Below are 18,516 nucleotides of genomic sequence, written 5' to 3'. Positions count from 1 at the left end.
GAAAAGCCTCAGTGTGAATCAGCAAAACAGAAGATTAGTTTGACATTTTTATTAGAAAGTGAAAAAACAAGTTATTTACACTCGCTGCTGGTCGAAGGTTGTTACAACAGCATGAGGTGTTGTTGGGTTCAGGTGAGGGTGGAGGGGATCCTTCGCCACAGACCCCCACACAGACAGTTTTTGATCCAGCGCTGCTCCCACTGCTTCATTGCATTTGTTTTGTTGGGAGAACGAAGCATCGTCACACAGCCGCACCTGAGAAAACATCGTCTAATCTATTTGTTCTCGGTATGAAACCAAAAAACATTTATTGTTTGTTTGCTCAGTATGTTTTTTATTTACTCTATCCGGACAGAACAAAACCACATCATACATGTTTGTCTGGACTGTTTCTATCCCAATGAAAAAAATTAAATGTCAGGAGCCAAAGTTTACATGTAAACATTGTGATGACCTTCCAGTCAGGAACCACCTCATGTGGACTCACCTGGTGCAGGCTTTACTGTCCTCGGTGGGACAGACGCCCATGTGAACACAGCGCAGGTTGTCCATCTTCTGAGAGCTCGGGCTCCTGGACAAACACCATTCCAATTCGTCAGTACACTGTAAACGCTCACAGTGAAGCCAGGATCAGCGGTGAGTCCAGGATCATGCTCGTGTGTTACCTGGTGAAGACATCCAGGGGGGCGGTGCTTCCTCCTCCGGGCAGAGATGACGCTTTTCCAAACTGCAGCCTGAGGGGATGTTTCCCCTGCAGCTTCACAATGACGCCATCATTCACTGGGAGCCAGTCCATACTGGGAACCAGTAGTTGACTAGGCAGCAGGCAGCACTCGTCAATCAGGCTCTCATCAGGGTCCTGGGGTGGACCGTCATCCCGAGCTGAGACACAAACAGTTTCACGTCTGGCATGTGTGATTGGACATAAAAACTAGTTCTGGCTCCCCCATTCTAGTGCCATAAGCTAAACCCTATACCCTAATTACACATTTAATTTTTAAAGGCAGTGGCAGCGATGAAGTGTGTCGCTTCTTACAGCACAGCCAGAGCTTGGTGAGAAGCCTGAACAGCAGCTGCATGCTGTCCTGGTTGTCGGATGTAGCTGTAAAGGTGGGGAGACAGCCAGGCTTCAGCAGACCCCAGATCCTGATCATCACCAACATCTCCCTCAGCATCCCCAGAGATGCACCGTCTCTCATGAAGCCAAAGCCCGGCCGGACCATGGAGCCCTGCAGGACGTGATAAGCAGAATCAACAGTGGACGTGGCTGAAAGAAGGAGGGAGCGATGTCATTTCCCTTATGACCTCACCTGGTTGGGGAGATTGGCGAGAAGGTAAAGGACGAAGTCTCCAACCCACTGGATGAGCTGCTGCAGGGACTGAAGAGGAGGTCCCTCCAACACAAACTCTTCCGTCTTAAGATTGATCATCACTTTATCAATATCTGTGGAAACATAGGATCATCATCTTACTGGTGTCTGGTGCCAGTCATCACTTGTCTGTCCCACTCTCACCTGTGTCTATGTTCTTGGCACAGATCTCAGCCAGTCTGTCTCCTGGGCTCTTGTCGGGTGTGTTGAGGACATGGGGTCTAAGCAAAGACTTTAAGGTGGAGCTGATGGCAATGAGCAACAGTTTAGCGTGAAAGTCACAAGCACGAGCTGCTGTTGCTGTAGACAGTTTACAGAGAGACGCCTTCACAGCCACAATCCGTGTTGCCAGGACCTGGACCGTGCACAACAAAACAGAGGCATCATGGGATGTGGACATGATGAAGCTACAGCTTCTGACCACAAGGAACTAAGCACATTCAAATGACAAACTTTACTGAACATACTAGTGCTTCAAGCTAACTTAACTATTCCTTCACTCATCTTCCAGCTTTAGTTCCTTTCAATGCAGATGATCATTGTTAACATCCGCTGCCTGAGGTGCACAGGTATAAAGCTGCACAGGCAGTAAATGCTTGTATGGAGATCAGAGTCATCACAGACCTGCTGCAGTGCCTGGTTCTGCCTCATGTACTCCTCGTGCAGTTTCTCCACCAGGTTGTGGACCATTGTGGGCTGCACGTGCAGCAGGACATCCCACCAGTCGTAGCCGGTCACCATACAGTACTCCAGGAGGAATAGCAGGTGGCGTAATGTGGTGTTCATCTCCAGCACCTGTCCCATGGAAGGTGACACCCGCAGCATGTGGAGCTGAACAACAAGAAGGTAGCAGCTACTGTTCAACTCATCACACACCTTCACCTAGAGAGACCGGTAATGGATCCAGTTCAGAGACATGAATCTGGTGAGTTTCCAAACCTTTCCATGGTTGTCGACTCCAGCCAGAGCCAGCGAGGTCCAAGAGAACTGCAGGGCTTTAAAGTGGAGAGCAGGGCCTCCGGCTCTTTGGCGTTTAATGGTAGAATCGTCTCCAGATCTCTGAGTCGAGGAGGACGACGACCCATAGAAGACCCCCATGGTGTGAAGGGACAGACGGTGCAGGATCTGAATACTACCATCGTGAAAGGCCAGAGCCAAACCTGAGAAGAGCAAAGCCCAGCAGTCAGAGGGTTAACTCTGAGATGTTCAAAGTCACATGATGACATCTGTTAAAGAAAGATGCAGACTATGATAAACTTTATGATGAGCAGGTGACACACACAGAAAGCAAGTCTGACTGAAATGCTTCTGGTTGTCACAGGAAAACCTGCTGCTCTTCGTACAGACTTGTGTTAATCATTAACCAACAATACTCCCTAAAGGCCTCACTCCATCACTGACCTTCAGCTTTTAAAATGTTGGTGGCTGTAACCGTTGAAACCCTACTGAACAAACACAGTATTTGTTTTGTTTTTGATCAAACTACACACAGAACCCGGAGTTCTCACCAAGGCCGGGACAAAACTTGGTGTCTGACGCAACTTTCAGGTCTGTGTTTGAGATAGAGATGGGCAGTTTGGGCAATGCCACGGCTGACACTCGTTCCAGGTCGTTGGTGGTTGTTAGGATCCTCCACTTCAAGATGGTTGGCTGCTTGTCCACCACTGGGCAAATATAACACTAAAATTTCAGGACCAGTTCGAACAGTTTAATCAGCTAATCTAGGTTCTGCTACGTTCTTACCAACTGGTGATCTGTGCTGAAAGATGTTGTTGACAGGAAGTCCCTCCCTCCTAAGAGACCAACACTCCACAATACTGCCACTCTGATTGGATGCACACAGCAGAACCTGAACAGAACACACATTCTTTCAAGTTCAGTGCAGTCTTTGTCTGTAGGTAAATATGTACTTCATATTCTAATAACCTCAGATCTGAGAGAATTTGTTGTTTGCTTGTTACCTGTTCAGAGTTCTCGCGGGTCAGAAACTTGAGGTGGGTTACAGCAGGGTACTTCTCCCTCCTCAGGGGGTCTGTGGTGCAGCGCAGAAACAGAGACGGCAGCAAATCTGTATCGATCCGGCACTTTTCGCTCACAACACTTACCACCACCTGGAGGCCAACAACAGAACTTTTAAAACCTGCATGCAGATAATTTGATCCAAATGCCTCTGATGGTGGGTTCTTTTAGTTCTGACCTTGTAAAACTGGACTGGAGATGAGCTACTACCATCTGTTGCTGCCACTACGATGTTCCCACCCCCGGTAAAGGCCATGTCGGCTAACGCCACTCTTCCCCTTAGCCGGCACAGACTCTCACTGGCTGTGAGCAGAGCCCCGCCTGGCTTCAACAGGCACACTGTCACCAAACCACTCACTGTCACTGCCAACCAGCCCTCCATTGGCTTCCCGCCAAACAGAGTCAGAGATGGAGAAAACTTCACCCGAGAAAACTTCTCCCCAAAGTTTGTAGAACCAGACTGAAGTAAAAAGGAAAGAGGGATAAAGTTTATTCTCATGTTACTAACTGACTGCAGACCACAGGTGACCATATGAACTGTCTGATACCTGGTCAGAGTCTTGACTGGTTCAGGTGATCATGTGGCACATCATGAATAAACATTGATGCAATTCTATGATTTCAGATTTACAGTATTTAGAAATATCAGCTGTTACCATCTCAACATGCAAGGCCAATTTGACTCCATTATGAAGCCAGCTCAAAGCAACGATGGGATCTCCATCGAGGGAGCTTGACAAGGTGCTTTCCCAGCTGTTCACTAGGTGATCTGACATCGACCAGCATTTGATCTGCCCGTCACCATCTGCAGACAGCAGCCTCGAGCCTCAACATACACATGGTATTAATAAATAAATGTTAAATATGTTAAATATGTGCTAAGAGCAGAAATTAGCTTTAATAAACACAGACTTACCTGATTGGTCCCACTCCAGACAGGAAATGACCTCAGTGTGACCAGAGTTAATAGAGTAAACATCCCAGGGGTGTTCTGTGTCAATGATGTGGATCATGTGACTGACATCTGAAAAAACAAACAAACGATGAAACTCAGAACTCAACAATGTGAACTTAAAATTATGACCATGCGTGAGTCTGTACCTTTTTCCTCATCATCATTCTTTAGGTCTGTGGTGAAGGCCACCAGGTTCCTGCAAGACCAGGAGCAGACCAGAGGGATGGAGGGACAGTGAGTGATTTTTGGACGCTTCTCCCACTCACAGACATAGGCCAGCTCCATGATGGATCCACAGAAAGGTGCCGGAGGCCTGAGGACAAGCTTACAGTGAGCCCAAAATAAAAAGGTGTAGGAATGTTCACCTTCTCTGCTGAGAAGGTGATCGGCTGCCACCTCCTGTCTCTCCAGGAGCGGCACATCTCCAGCACCTGGAGACGGGAAGCCAGGATGGTAGCTGACCCCTCTCATCCAAGTCATGAACACTTTCAGCTCCTCGCCTTTGATGCATTAAGACTAGAACCTCGCGCCACAAAAATAGCTTCTTTGCCACTGCAGTTAGTCTACTGAACCGTGTCCCAATGGCCCCCTAAATAACCCCCACCCCAAGGACAGTCGCTTCCACTTCACAGGTCACAACATCTCAGACGACTTGCACACTCTGTTTACTTCACTGTATGTCAGGGGTGTCAAATTGCGGTCCTTGAGGGCCGGTGTCCCGGCTGGTTTTCCAGCTCTCCCTGCTGATTACCTTGAACAGGTGTTTGTTGGATCACTCACCTACTAAATTACTGAACACACCTGATCCAGGTAATCAGCAGGCTCTGGGGAAGGGCGAGTAGTAAAACCAACAAGGGTTTTAGTTTTATCCTTCCCTTACGTGCATTATGCAAATTGTAATTTTTGTACGTTTAATGTTGTGATGTTCTGTAAAGTGCTCTCTATAGTACCTGGCAACAAAGCTTTTTCTGATTCTGAAGGACAGTGTGTACTGATCAGCTTTAGTGTAGACCTGCCGAATGCGGGAGGAAACCCTGCAACAACTCGAGTTTCTGCTCAAACTTCTTTTATGAAACACTGAATTTTAGTAGATTACTTTCCAGTAGTTCCATCAAATGGTTCTGTAAAAACTAGCTTACACACTAGTTAACATCTCAGTTATTTGAAGATAGAAAGTGGTTAATTCGTCAATTACCGTTGAATGTAGGCTTTTGGACGTCAGCTAGTTGCTACCATTAGCTCACCTTCGATTTCAGTGATTAAAATTAATAAATCTGTTTTATAATAAAAAGCAAAATTCACTAACATATGAATATAATACAAACTCGTAGATACGCTATGATCTGTTCAAGGGAATTTAAATTACAGGGACCGTTGTACTGCTACAAACAAACAATCGATCGGCTCACTTAAACGACGTCTCAGGACCCCGCGCTCTATGGCCCCTTCAGCTGCCTGTCCATAAATTACCAATCAATACAATAGGTAAACATTTAATCAAAAAGAAGTTTGTCTCTAATACGCTTATTTACTTATTTAATATAATGCATTTTTGCGATTTGTACCCCTTCCTGTTCTTTGTTAAAGCAGGTATGTGAGTAATTGTCAGTGTTTTTCTGTTGGGGGTAGGGGTTGGGAATTTTTCCCCTACATCTTGTTTTCCAGGTGTAACAGACCGCTGAAACATAATATAATTCAGCAAGACAGTATGATTATGTTAATGTAAACTAGAACAAATCTGAAGATCTTCTTTCAGACAGACGCCATGTCCTTTTTCATCTCTGTTTTGTGTAGTTTTGATATTCTAATTTGTAACTGGAAATAGGTAAAAAGTTGTTAAACTGTAAATTTATTGTACTTGAATCTTTTTCTATGCTTATACTGTTTTTGTGAGCGGCTTAACAAGTGAGTGTTCTCGATTAATGAAAATCGTCTCATGTAAATTACAGATTACAAATATTCTTCCAGGGTGAAAGGTTTTCTGAATGTGAATGGACACATGATCAAAACAATGACTTCAGTTTTTGTATCAGTATATATTTCGCTCTTTACCTTGTTCAGTTGTTCGAGGTGGATTAAACAATCTGTTTTGTCGCTTCGGTGACGCCAAAACGTTTGACCCTGTCAGACCTACTCCAGGGACCCTAGCGCTCTCTCCTAAGGACCCGTATTTCCGGTGTTATCTTATAACAGCTCTCGTCAGACGTTTTTTTAACGTTTATTAGCGATGTCAGTACATCATTAAAGAAGAGAATAGGCTCTGGTGGAGTTCTGGTTCCCACAAATGACACTACAGTGACCGTGCGGACTGTTGGGAACAGCAATCACTGTTGTTTATTTGTCTGTATTCTCCGTTAGTTAGTTGTCCCTGCTAACGGCTAACCGCTAGACGTGTCGTTCCTGAGTTGGTTCTGATAAAAACAGGAGGAAAACCTTGACATGGAACAACTACTGCGGAGATACTAACAGGTAGGACAACTACATGCCAAAGTTGAAACTAATTAAATGGAGGATAATATTGGAAATAAAGCGTTAGCCAAAGGATGTTTATCTCCTGGGCCAGAGATCGCAGGGCCCGAAAGAACCAGGACAGACCATCCTGGACAGACCAGTGAGTTGGACCACGTCGTTCTGAGTCTGCACAGCAGCAACCCCGTTGTTAAATTAATTATTCGGACAATAAACTGCCAACTCATAGATGCTGTTAATAAACGTCTATTACTAAATTGACACAGTTCACTCTCAGAAAATCGCTAAATACTTAGATACACACTCTAAGCATGATAAAGGGTAATGTCTGGCATTAAAGTCAATTTAGGCTGCGCAGCTTAACTTAGTATTAAAACTTGAAGAGGTGAGTGTTTCTATCATCGTAGAGCAGGACCTGGACTTGTCACAGATGTAAATTTGCAGGTAATCAGGAGAAAAGAAATGCTGCAGACACACATTAGAATCAGCACAGCATTTAGGGTGGGGGTGAACCACGTCCTTAATACACACGTCCTGTATTCGTACACACCGTTTGTCAGTGAGAGCAAATCAGACCTTTAGTTTTACTCAGTGATCAATGGGTGATACAGGACTCTGTCTGGTGTGGAGACGTGTCTTATTCCTATTGTTTTCGTTTGAAACATCTTGTTCTGCACACTATAAAAAACGCTTAAAAACTATAAATTATTTGAGAAAATTCAACACATCACACTAGGTTGTTTTTTTGTGAATGTGAGTGTCATAAGAAAAAGTCATTGACTTCAGAAGGAACTTAAAGGAGGTCTATGTTTAGTTTCAGTCTGATGCCTGGGAGAGATGCTCTGGGTGTAACGTCTGCTTACTCACGAGTAAACCATTAAATACATCAACCAAAAACTCTGGTTCACTCTTTACCACTATCTCAATGGCAACAGGTGCACATTATAGTGGTGCTGCTCATATAATTAGAATAAATGTCAAAGGTCATCTCAGCCGTTTAAAGGAAGTTTTTTTTTTTTTTTTGTTCTGTCCAGCAGTTAAACAAGCAGCATTCATTAGACTGAATGTCGTATTGTGATGGACAGCTTTGCTTTATTTTTTGCTTTTAGAGAAGTATATAAAAATATATATACTCTTCTTGATTAATTGTTTATTTATTGTTTTATTTAGTCCATCCTAAATATGTGTGATGTCGCTGTGTTGGTGGAGAGGTTGAGTTTTTGCTTTGGGGTGTGCGGGGGTGGGGGCGCAACCAGCTGCTGAAACCAAGCAAATCAGTTAAGCAAGCAAACAACAACAACAAAGTCACAAAATAAATAAGTAGGGATGTACCTTAGACTGACAAATTCACAACTAAACTGCTGTACTGTGTTTTACCTTTTAAGTTAATATTAATACAAATCATAGTGTTAAGGTATGTGCACACAATTATCCAAACATATACATACACATATGCATTGTTATACATAATCTCATAATACTTAATAATAGCCATGACATACAACATCACTACTACCATAATCACACACCACCTACATTGGTAGTGATAAGCACCATCAATACCTACAGCTAAGTTTAGAAAGCCTGTTTATCAGCTCAGGTGTTGAGTGTCCCACTAAAAGGTTAGTAAAGCCGTAGCTTAACATTGTTCACCCAAAGGGTGAGGCAGACGTTGGTGCATAAATAATGGCACTTGTGAAAGCCAGGGTGATGGGAGGAGCTTTGTTGCTACACCCAAACAACAAGCAGAGGAAAGAATCCTAGTAGCCAGGGAGCCCACACACCTTCAGTTCCAGGAGGGCAGGTGTTGCGACCCAAGCCGCCCACACAGAACCCCCCACAGAGCTGCAGCAGCCACAAAGACAGCACCCGAGGTCAGAGTGGGCCACCATGGGTCAACAGTGTCTGCCCCATGAGAATCAGGGGCAAACACTGAGAGAGTGGAGCCTGAGGACCCACGGCCCGTAGAGAGACTGTCAGGAGATGCCCCTACGCCCAGAGTGAGCTCCTCTCCAGTTCATGAGGATGATTTTCTTTGCGACACAGAGGGCAGAAAGAAGTGTGTGTAAAGAGTTTGTCTCTATGTCAAGCCCACTTAGATTTCCTAAAAGACAGAGTGCAGGGGCTGCTGGGAATGGACATCTTAACCAGGTAGACAGGTGTTCACATACTCCTTGCCAAAATTGCTGCACAGGTGAACCAGAATGCATGTAGGAATCTATCTGCTGTATTATCTGTACAATGAGGGCAAATATTTGAGTTTGTGAGACCCATTTGGAACATCCTTTTGTCCTGTATAATGTTTTCTATGAAGAATTGTATATTGTAGTAGTTGTAAATTAGTATTTTTTGTATATTTGTTCTGAATAAATTAGAACATATATTATTCCAGAACATGTGATTAGTGGTGATGTCCAGATCAGCTTCCCATTTAGAAATCGGAAGGCTCACTGTTTGATCAACGTTGGAAATGAAAATATAGATTTTTGATACTGTCCTTTTTCACTGATATCAATAAATCGTTCTATTGCTGGTGGTGGTTTCATCTGGATAGTAATATTCTTAGTTTTTGCATTAAGTATTGACTTTAGTTGTTGATATTTTGGCAAACTGATCAGGAGGGCAGGGTCTGTTTTGGGGGTTGGAGCTCGACCCCCTACATGCTGTAGCTGAGAGGAGGATGCTGGTCAAACTCCTCTCTATCCTAGACAACACTTCCCAGCCCCCTACACAGTGTGCTGGCCAAACAGAGGAGCGCCTTCAGCAAGAGGCTGATCAGTATTAGGTGCTCCACAGAACGCCACCGGATATCCTTCCTATCGATGCCATCAGCCTCTGTCTCCTCTGTCTGGGTTGATCTTCTGTAATAAAACTTTAGCTAGTGATTAGATGTAATTAGATAATAGTAATTAGACTTGATGTGAGTGTGTGTAGATTTGTTAGCATTCTATTTTTAAGCTCCCGTCCTTCTTGTGTGTACCTCCATCTGTGACAGCGATCAAAGTGTGCAAAATAATTTCCCTCTGGGATTAATAAGGTTTTTTGAATCTTGAATCGAATATTCTAAGAAATTGGCACTAGTGATTTCATAGTGGGACACTAATTCTTCAAATGAGGTAAACTTGTCTCTTGTGAAAACATGTTTCAGATGTGTTATCCCTTTGTTATGCCAAGTCGGAAAGTGTATTGCCTTTTGGTTTTGTATGATGTCTGGATTGTTACAGAGAGGTGTGTTTTGGCAAAGAGTAAACGATCCAGTAATTTTAAGAAAATCCCACCAGGCTGTCAGAGATGCTCTTATGCTAATGCTCTGGTAGAAACTATGGTGTTTGATTTTGATGCTGATAAATGGTAAATCTGCAACTTTAATATTTCTGCAAAATGTTTGTTCATTGTCAACCACGAAGAGTCTGTTGGACTGGGTTTTATCCATTTGTGGACATGGTTCAGTCTGTTGGTAAGAAAATTGTGGTAGAAATTAGGTAGTTCTAGGCCACCGCAGCGTCTGTATTTTTGAAGAGATTTTAAACTAATTCGTGGTGGCTTGGTTTTCCACAAAAGCTGTGAGATTTAGGAGTCTAACGTCCTAAACCACACCTGGCCTGGCTGAGTCGGAATCATTGAGAATATGTTAATTTTTGGCAGGACCATCACTTTTATGATGCCAATTCTTCGCATAAGTGAAATTGGTAAGGACTGCCATCTTTTGAGGTTGGCTTTTATTTGTTTTAATTATGGAGAATTTCTCATTAACATGAACAAACTGGAATCTGTTCAACAAATAGGATTTAAACAATCCCAGTGCTTTTTCCTTTAATTCCGATGCTATGTTCTAGTCTCTGTAATTGAATGTTATGATTAATTGTATCAAATGCAGCACTAAGATCTAACAGGACAAGGACAGAAACTAGACCATTGTCTGAAACTAGGAAGATCAGTGACTCTAACCAGAGCTGTTTCTGATTATGTTTTCTAAATCCTGACTAAAAAAGTGTACTTGGAGGATATTCCTACTCAGGTGGTCAGATAGTTGGCTACTATTCTTTCAAGAATCTTTAAGATAAAGGGTAAATTTGAAATGGACCTATAGCTAGTTCTCCAGGGTCCAGAGTAGGTTTTTTCAATAAATGACAGAGAGCTCCGCAGATCAACAATCTGCACTCTGACCTATCAGGCTGTCCCTGCAGGGACCAGAAGGTTTACCATAAAGTGATAAATGATGGAGTATAAGAAATGTTTTCACAGAATGAGCAGAACAAGTTTTAACTGGGACTGGTCCTTCAATAGAGTGAATTGATCTTTATAGAATTGTAGCTGCTGGTTAATGTTCCGGTAAATGACTGAAGAATTGTTTTTCACTTTTCTGCCACAATGTTCAAAGGAGGCCTTTTATTGTGACATGTGAATTTCTCTAACTTTGTTTCATTTTAAGATAAAATGTTGCATAATGTACAGACGTACTGCTACTTCAGTGATTTTCTGAAGTTATTTCTAACTTATTTCTTAATTGTACACTTTAATGTTCTGTTAGTCAGATATTTAAAGGAAACCAATAATCAGATGTTCCAGCAGTTACAGCGCCAATCGGTGACGAGAACCAAAACCTTGTTTTCTCTTGGGTCGCATCCTGTTTTGTAATGATAGTAGCTTTGTGTTATTAGTTTTGTTTGAGGCACAGCTCGTTTATGTCCTGCAGGTTTACCTGTGACCTGCTGTTCACGTCGGACAGGACCAGCTGTTTTGATGTGAAGTCAGGCTTGGACTGGGGTTTTGAGCCCATGCTCACCAAAGAGCAGCTAATTGTTAGTGCAGTGTGAGCAGAGTAAACCAGATCCAGAGCCATGTCTGAGAACCAGAACCAGGCCAACAACAATGTTCCTCTGAACAACAACAACAACAACATAGGACCCAACCGGATCCGAAACCCCAACCTGAACCAGAATCCCCTGATCAATGTCCGAGACCGCCTCTTCCATGCCCTCTTCTTTAAGATGGCTGTCACCTATGCCCGGCTCTTCCCCCCGTCCTTCAGAAGAGTCTTTGAGTTTTTCGTCCTACTAAAGGTGAGGATGTAGTTCTGCACTGAATACACACACAACAGAATTTCAAATTGAGAACATTTCTACAGGGACTTAGCACAGTTCAGTGTTGAACAACGACCAGTCACATGTATGAGCCTACAACCTGCAGTGTCAAAGTGATGCCATAGGTTCAGCAACACTGAAACTTTAAGCTTAAAAGTAAAAATGCAGTCAGACTGAATATGTATATGCTGTTTTTTAAATTCAAATATAAATTGAGTTATTTTTCTTAATTAACCAAATGAATTATTTTATTTTCTAAATTATATAACCAATATGAACTATTTTTAAAATATTTGCACATTTTGATTTGCTGTTTGGTCAGCTAGGAAACTCAAACACACCTGTAACTGCAGTTTTGTATTGAAATCAAAATGCCGAATGACCAAACAGCAGGTCATCAGATGATGGGTGTTGTCTCGTCCCCAGGCGCTCTTTGTCCTCTTTATCCTTGCCTACATCCACATTGCCTTCTCTCGCTCACCCATTAATTGTCTGGAGGTGGTGAGAGAGCGATGGCCTCGTGATGGCATCCTGAGAGTGGAGATCCAGAGGAACTCCAGCCGGGCCCCTATTTTCCTGCAGCACTATGACTCCTCTGGTGTCCAGGAAGAACTGGGAGCAGCGGAAGTGGCAGGTGGCAGAGTGGGGCTGAGCCTGACAGCGATGCCAGAGGAGGATGAGGATGAAGAGGAGTTGACTCTGGAGATGTTTGACAACAGCTCTGTGCAGGTGAGGATCTAGATGAAGGATGGTGATAGTATTGATTCCGCTGTTCATGTAGCACAGTGTGTAGGTTTATCTTTGAGTTGAGCTCTGTTCTGGATCAAAGTGCATGTGTTTTTTTGGAGGGAACAATGGAAAAATGACTCTTGGGGCCCCAAGCTGTGAAAGTATGACCACATTTAACAAAATCAGTGTGAATTACAAATATGGCCCCATTTGTATTTTTTCCACTGACACTGAGAAGTAAAGAAAGCCCTGATGAGCAGTTTTGCTGCCACCATCACATGAAGGCGATTTGTTGGCTTTTCTGTAGTATTAATGCTCACTTGACTACTTTGTGGAAAATTGGTGCTATAGAAATAAGCCAAGGAAAATTCAATGGATTCTAAGTCTTTATGGTTGCTAAATCATGTGAGGTCCTGAAATAGACCAGCCTTCAAGTAGAAATAATAAATCATTCTTACTGTGTTCAGGTTTCAGTTAACTTCAGTGTCCTTTTCCCTGCTATAGTTCGAGCTAGACATTGAGCCACGTCTGAAGCCGTCTCTAGTTGGACGAATTGGATCTGGGGGACCAGAAGGAGGTGCACGAGGAGCCAACGATAGCCAGGATGTCTCCTTCAGTCATGCCACTAAAGGTACATGCACTTTTCCTGCAGGTCATCATCTTCTTACCCATTAACGATTCTGCTTTGGTCTGTTTTACGTTTCTAGCTCTTAAGGGTGGTAACTGGTCACTTGCACTTGTACAGCACTTTTCTATCTGGTGTTACTTAACACTAATACTGTATTCACATTCTCCCATTCATTGACATAAACACAGACATCCACACACCGGTACCAGAGCTGCTATGCAGCTTATGATTACACCGGGGGCAACTTGGGGTTCAGTGTCTTGCCCAGGGACTCTTTGGCACATGACTCAGGGGAGCCAAGAAGCCGACCCTATGGTTGGTGGCCATGTTGTTGTTAAAGCTGTTACTGAATAGAAATGGATGGTGGAATTGGATGGCTCCGTATCAAAGAACCTGTAGAGGCGTCACTTACCTTTTTATACTCTGCAAGTTGTTGTTTTGGTTCCAGCTTGGCCTCAGGAGGAATACATCGTGGAATATTCTCTGGAGTACGGCTTCCTGCGTCTGTCTCAAAGCACCAGAAAGAGACTCAACATCCCTGTCATGGTCGTCACACTGGGTAGAACATCAACACACCTGACTTCCTGTCTTATAGTCTTGTGACCTGAACCATTCAAGCACACCCTGTATCTGTGTTTAGATCCCATGAAGGACGAATGCTTTGGCGATGGCTTCAGCCGTTTTTTGCTCGACGAGTTTTTGGGTTATGATGATATCCTGATGTCCAGTGTAAAGGCGCTCGCGGAGAATGAGGAGAATAAAGGTTCGGAAAACAATTAACTGTTTTAAATTCTTATAACTGCAGAACCTGGGCTACCTTGATCCTGTGTCTTGACAGAGAGTCTGCAATCTTTTAGATGTCTTCTGGTAATGTTGATGATGTTCCCTGCAGGGTTCTTGAGGAATGTGGTCTCTGGAGAACATTACCGCTTTGTCAGCATGTGGATGGCCAGAACCTCATACCTGGCTGCCTTTGTCATCATGGTCATATTTGTAAGTTTGAGTTGAGTCCAAAGCTTCTGTTTGTAGTTACTCTAGGATGATTTGTGATGTTTGTTTTTTAGACTCTGTCTGTATCCATGCTGCTCAGATACTCTCATCACCAGATCTTCGTCTTCATCGGTCAGTTTTCTTCGATACCTTGTACACACCAGTTTACTGCCGTCCATACGAGTCCAGACAGTTCAGCGCAAAGTCCACATGGAGTTTTGCAGTTGACTCATTGCACCTGAAGCGCACAACCCACTGTCGTCCCTTGACAGATTCATCTGCTTTTTCTTTGCTCTCCTCAGTGGATCTGCTTCAAATGCTGGAAATGAACATGACCATTGCTTTCCCAGCAGCCCCTCTGCTCACTGTTATCCTGGCCCTTGTTGGTAAGTTCCCATCCTAGAGACATTCTGAAGCCAGTTCAAACAGCTTTGATCCGTTTCTGAGCAGGTACTACTGGTTTGGATGCTTTTTTCCTTCAGTGAACTACACAAAGCTCTTATGTTGGTTTACCATCCAGATGATGGGTTGGAAAAGAGATTACTACTACTATTACCAGAGTTGCACTGGTGTTGTGTTCATTGTCCGATCCCAGGCTTCCAATAAAGGGCATGCTGGTCCAATAAGATATTTCTATGAAGGACTGCCTTGTGTCAACTTAAACACTGCTACTTGATTCTCAGCTCTTGGATGATCTGGAAAAGGAGCTGAACAAGACTTGGGCCAGCAAAGACTAGACCAGGAGAGAGGAGCAGACATTTTAGACTATTAAGGCTGAGATGTAGTTAGTGGACCTGAGATTAAGGAGACCACACAGATAAAATCTAGCTCCTTTACTGTTGCCACTAACCACTGTGGTGTCTTTAGAGCTGATAGGGCTCATTCCACACTGTGTTGACCAGTTGTGGTCAATTACTGTCTGCAGGTATGGAGGCCATTATGTCAGAGTTCTTCAATGACACCACAACAGCCTTTTACATCATCCTCATAGTCTGGTTGGCTGATCAGTATGACGCCATCTGCTGCCACACAAACACCAGTAAACGCCACTGGCTAAGGTAAGACGCATGAAATAAAGATCAGTGCCTCGCCTTCTTTTTTTATTTGTCTTTTCATTTTGTGATGAACAAACCCACAAGTTTGAATTCAGCTCACATGGTATTTGCTTTAAGATGTACTGACTTATTTGGTGATGCGATATTACTTGATTAATCCTACAATGGGGAAATTATTTTGTTTGCAGCAGCAATAGACAAAACAAAAATAACAACAGTATTAAGTGTGCAAAAAAACAAGGTATTAAGTAAATTTAAATTAGAAGAATGAAGTGAAGAATGAAGAATATTGTGCCTGCCAGTTGTCCATGTTCAGTGTTAATAGACATGAATGACATTCATCATCTTGTGTAGGTTCTTCTATCTGTATCACTTTGCCTTCTACGCTTATCACTACCGCTTCAACGGTCAGTACAGCAGCCTGGCGCTCGTCACCTCCTGGCTCTTCATCCAGGTCAGCACCCACACTTTTATACAAAGACCTGAAGCTTCTTCTTGTAACCTGATGAACTGTTCAGATCCAGGAAGTTGAGTGGCATTTGGCATCTATGTCAACCTAGAAAAAATGTATTTCTAGTAGAAATAAATGAGGCCAGATGCCTCAACTTAAGCCCTAGATGTTTGAGAATATTCACTGACTGTTCCGTAAATCTCCTCATCAAACCACTGATTGGTAGAAACAGTCTCAGTAAAAACCCATTGCAGAACATTTTACAAATCTTTACTAACACCTATTCCATTAATACAGCTGTGAGTTTCTGAACTGATTCTTTCATGTTCTTCTGCAGCACTCTATGATCTACTTCTTCCACCACTATGAGCTACCTGCAATCCTACAACAGATCCGCATCCAGGAGATGCTGCTGCAGAACCAGCAGGTGGGCCAGGCCAACCAGACGGCTCTGCAGGACAACCTCAACAACAACCACAGCGATGCTGCTGCAGGCCCAGGCCCCCAGCAAAGACCACCCAGCACCATTCAGCCTCAGATCGACCCTCAGCCGTCGTCTTCCTTGTCCCCAACAACAGGAGGCAGTGGGGAGGTGCGGGCAGAACTGAACTGGGTTGCTCAGACAGCTGCCATCATCACCGAGGCATTGTCCTCCTCTGTCCAGGAGCCATCTGCTCCGGAGGGGGATCGCGTAAGAGGTGTAGCTGGAGGTCCGGTAGAAGAACTCAACGTAGTGGCAGAGTTCTGGATGGGAAGTGGAGGGTCAGAAGCAGAAACAACAGGAAGTGAAGATCCAAACCTAGTTTCAGTAGAAATTAAGACTGCAGCAGGAGGAGCCGATCCTCTAAACAGAGGGCTGCAAACAGAGCCTTCAGATCTGGTGCCCCCAGATGCTGAAGACACAAAGACAGACTGTCCCCACACACAGAGTACAGGTACCACTTCCTGAGAAACCAGGCATCGTTCTGCTGACAGCATGACAGATTCTGTGTCAGATCAGGCTAATAATTACTGATCAATGGTTGATTGGTTGGTGATGGTTTTTCCACGGACGATCCTCATTCAGATCTGAAACTACCCGAATGGATTAAACCCAAACTAATGAACTGATTAGTTCAGTGAATCCCAGCCTGAGGGTCAGAGGTCTCAACATTACCGAGTGAAAGGTCACAAATAGTTTCTGCAACAAAGTGATTTTTATGTTCTTTGTCAATATTTTTGGTTTTTGTTTCCCAAAGAAACTGAACCAGTACTGTCATAATGACAGACTAACTTTATCCAGAGTTAAATTATTAAAAGTTCCGACAGTGGATTAATGACTTCAGTTAATTTTGATGTAGACTGAAAAGTGTTTTCATATTAGAAATATGCTCTTTTTATTAAAATGAATAAAAATTGTGACATTTGCCAACATCCTGTTTGGTCTGAAGCTCATACAGTAAATGTTGTGTTTCTTTCTTTTTTGCTTTTAGTTTAATCCTACATTCACACCGGAAACATCCCCTTTTAAAAGCCAAACTAACACATTGTTGGTCTTGTGTTTGTTTTGGGATTTGATTTTTATAAAGAAAATAACTGGCTGCAGCTTTAAAATGATGCTAAAGTCAGTTGAACACCATTTTAAAGGAAAACATTTCAGCTAAAGGCAATTGAGCTGTTGAATCTCCAGAAACAGACAGCAGCTCCTTTTAATTGCCCTCATAATCAGTTAATCAGCTTGTCACACTTTAAACAGTTTTTTTGTATTTCCTTTTTATTTTGAAATCCTGTAATAAAAAGACTGTAAGAGCAGAAGCTTTAGTTTTGCAGCGTTGTTGTTAAACTCATCTATCGGGTTAATCAGACTGATGCCTTATGAATAACCTTCACAAGTTAGTGGATCGAGCTGATTGGTTGTGAAGTTTGACACCAGCAGTGTCACATGCCAAGCCCCATCTCCTAACAGGAGTTGTTAGCTTAATCGAGTCTTTGCCAGATTCGGTTGTTGTGTGTGGGCAACACCTGACCGGTGACTAAACTAACCTGATAGAGTGCTTTTCTTCTTGGTGCCTCTGCTGGATGAATGAGTAGTTAAATTGACGACTACTGTAAATGTCAGTGTATGTAAATGTTCAATAAACTAGTTCACAACAAACTGTGTCATTGTTTGACTCTTCCTCCTAAGGAAATAACTAAATGTTTTAATCAATTACATTTTATCTGTGGCAAAGTTTTAACCTGAATTTGAGCACAAAACACTAATTGCTCTACTTTGTCCATAGGAACAATCTTCTCCATTTTCATTAAATTAAACGTTTGTTTTAGTAGCTGAAAGGAATGTTGAAATCAAATGATTGTCACAATGAAATGTTGGATTTTATTTATAAAATCAGAATCATCTTTAATGGCCAAATTTGCACAGGACAACCAAGGAATCGTATGTGGTCTGACCCATGTTTTTGTTCCCTTGTGTGGCACGGACATGAATTATTTACACATTAGTAGTATAGTATTTACATATATTTGCAGCACACTATATCACATCCATAGTTATTACACTGATTCACATTGTTCTGTGTGAATGGCGAATTCAGCTCAGACAGCCTGGGGGACACACCTGTGCTGGTGCTGATCGTGTGGGTGCCAGAAGTGATGCTGCCCAGCCTCACCTGCTGCCTCCTGTTAGTCAAAAAAACTCCTGATTCACTGACACATAGGAGCAGGTACGGTGAGCTGGGTCAGTTTATGGTGAAGTATTCCAGGGGTGATCATATTGAAGGCTGAAGT

At 43.1% G+C, this 18,516-nt stretch overlaps 2 protein-coding genes across 5 annotated transcripts; one reads left to right on the top strand and one right to left on the bottom strand.

The window, feature by feature from the left end:
- Positions 1-34: 34 nt before the first annotated feature.
- Positions 35-6,520, bottom strand: med16 (mediator complex subunit 16). Of its 3 annotated transcripts, none has more exons than XM_029146033.1 (16): positions 6,397-6,520; positions 4,491-4,657; positions 4,306-4,413; positions 4,046-4,215; positions 3,568-3,849; positions 3,332-3,481; positions 3,114-3,237; positions 2,879-3,034; positions 2,310-2,530; positions 1,995-2,201; positions 1,515-1,725; positions 1,311-1,444; positions 1,037-1,229; positions 666-882; positions 488-571; positions 35-255 (listed from the first exon to the last, which is right to left on the bottom strand). In XM_029146033.1, exons 2-16 carry the CDS (start codon positions 4,627-4,629, stop codon positions 129-131), a joined length of 2,523 nt encoding a protein of 840 aa, XP_029001866.1. In that variant the 5' UTR covers positions 4,630-4,657; positions 6,397-6,520; the 3' UTR covers positions 35-128. The 3 variants fall into 3 exon arrangements, with proteins under 3 accessions (XP_029001866.1, XP_029001865.1, XP_029001867.1); XM_029146032.3 differs by lacking the exon at positions 6,397-6,520 and adding an exon at positions 5,540-5,801; XM_029146034.3 differs by lacking the exon at positions 6,397-6,520 and adding an exon at positions 5,540-5,801 and having other exon boundaries at positions 3,114-3,219.
- A 20-nt stretch (positions 6,521-6,540) lies between these two features.
- On the top strand, positions 6,541-17,884 carry tmem259 (transmembrane protein 259). 2 transcript variants are annotated; one of them, XM_029146041.3, is made up of 12 exons: positions 6,541-6,813; positions 11,510-11,876; positions 12,324-12,626; positions 13,131-13,257; positions 13,703-13,813; positions 13,895-14,017; positions 14,147-14,247; positions 14,319-14,376; positions 14,547-14,630; positions 15,170-15,302; positions 15,654-15,753; positions 16,088-17,884. In XM_029146041.3, the coding sequence occupies exons 2-12, from the start codon at positions 11,655-11,657 to the stop codon at positions 16,697-16,699; spliced, it is 1,974 nt and encodes a 657-aa protein (XP_029001874.1). In that variant the 5' UTR covers positions 6,541-6,813; positions 11,510-11,654; the 3' UTR covers positions 16,700-17,884. The 2 variants fall into 2 exon arrangements, with proteins under 2 accessions (XP_029001874.1, XP_055364643.1); XM_055508668.1 differs by lacking the exon at positions 6,541-6,813 and having other exon boundaries at positions 6,976-11,876.
- The last annotated feature ends 632 nt before the right edge of the window (positions 17,885-18,516 follow it).

This window comes from Betta splendens, chromosome 4 (assembly GCF_900634795.4).
Source record: "Betta splendens chromosome 4, fBetSpl5.4, whole genome shotgun sequence".
NCBI lineage: Eukaryota > Metazoa > Chordata > Actinopteri > Anabantiformes > Osphronemidae > Betta > Betta splendens.
Note: the sequence above shows the minus strand (reverse complement) of the source record. Positions and strands in the feature narration are given on the sequence as shown.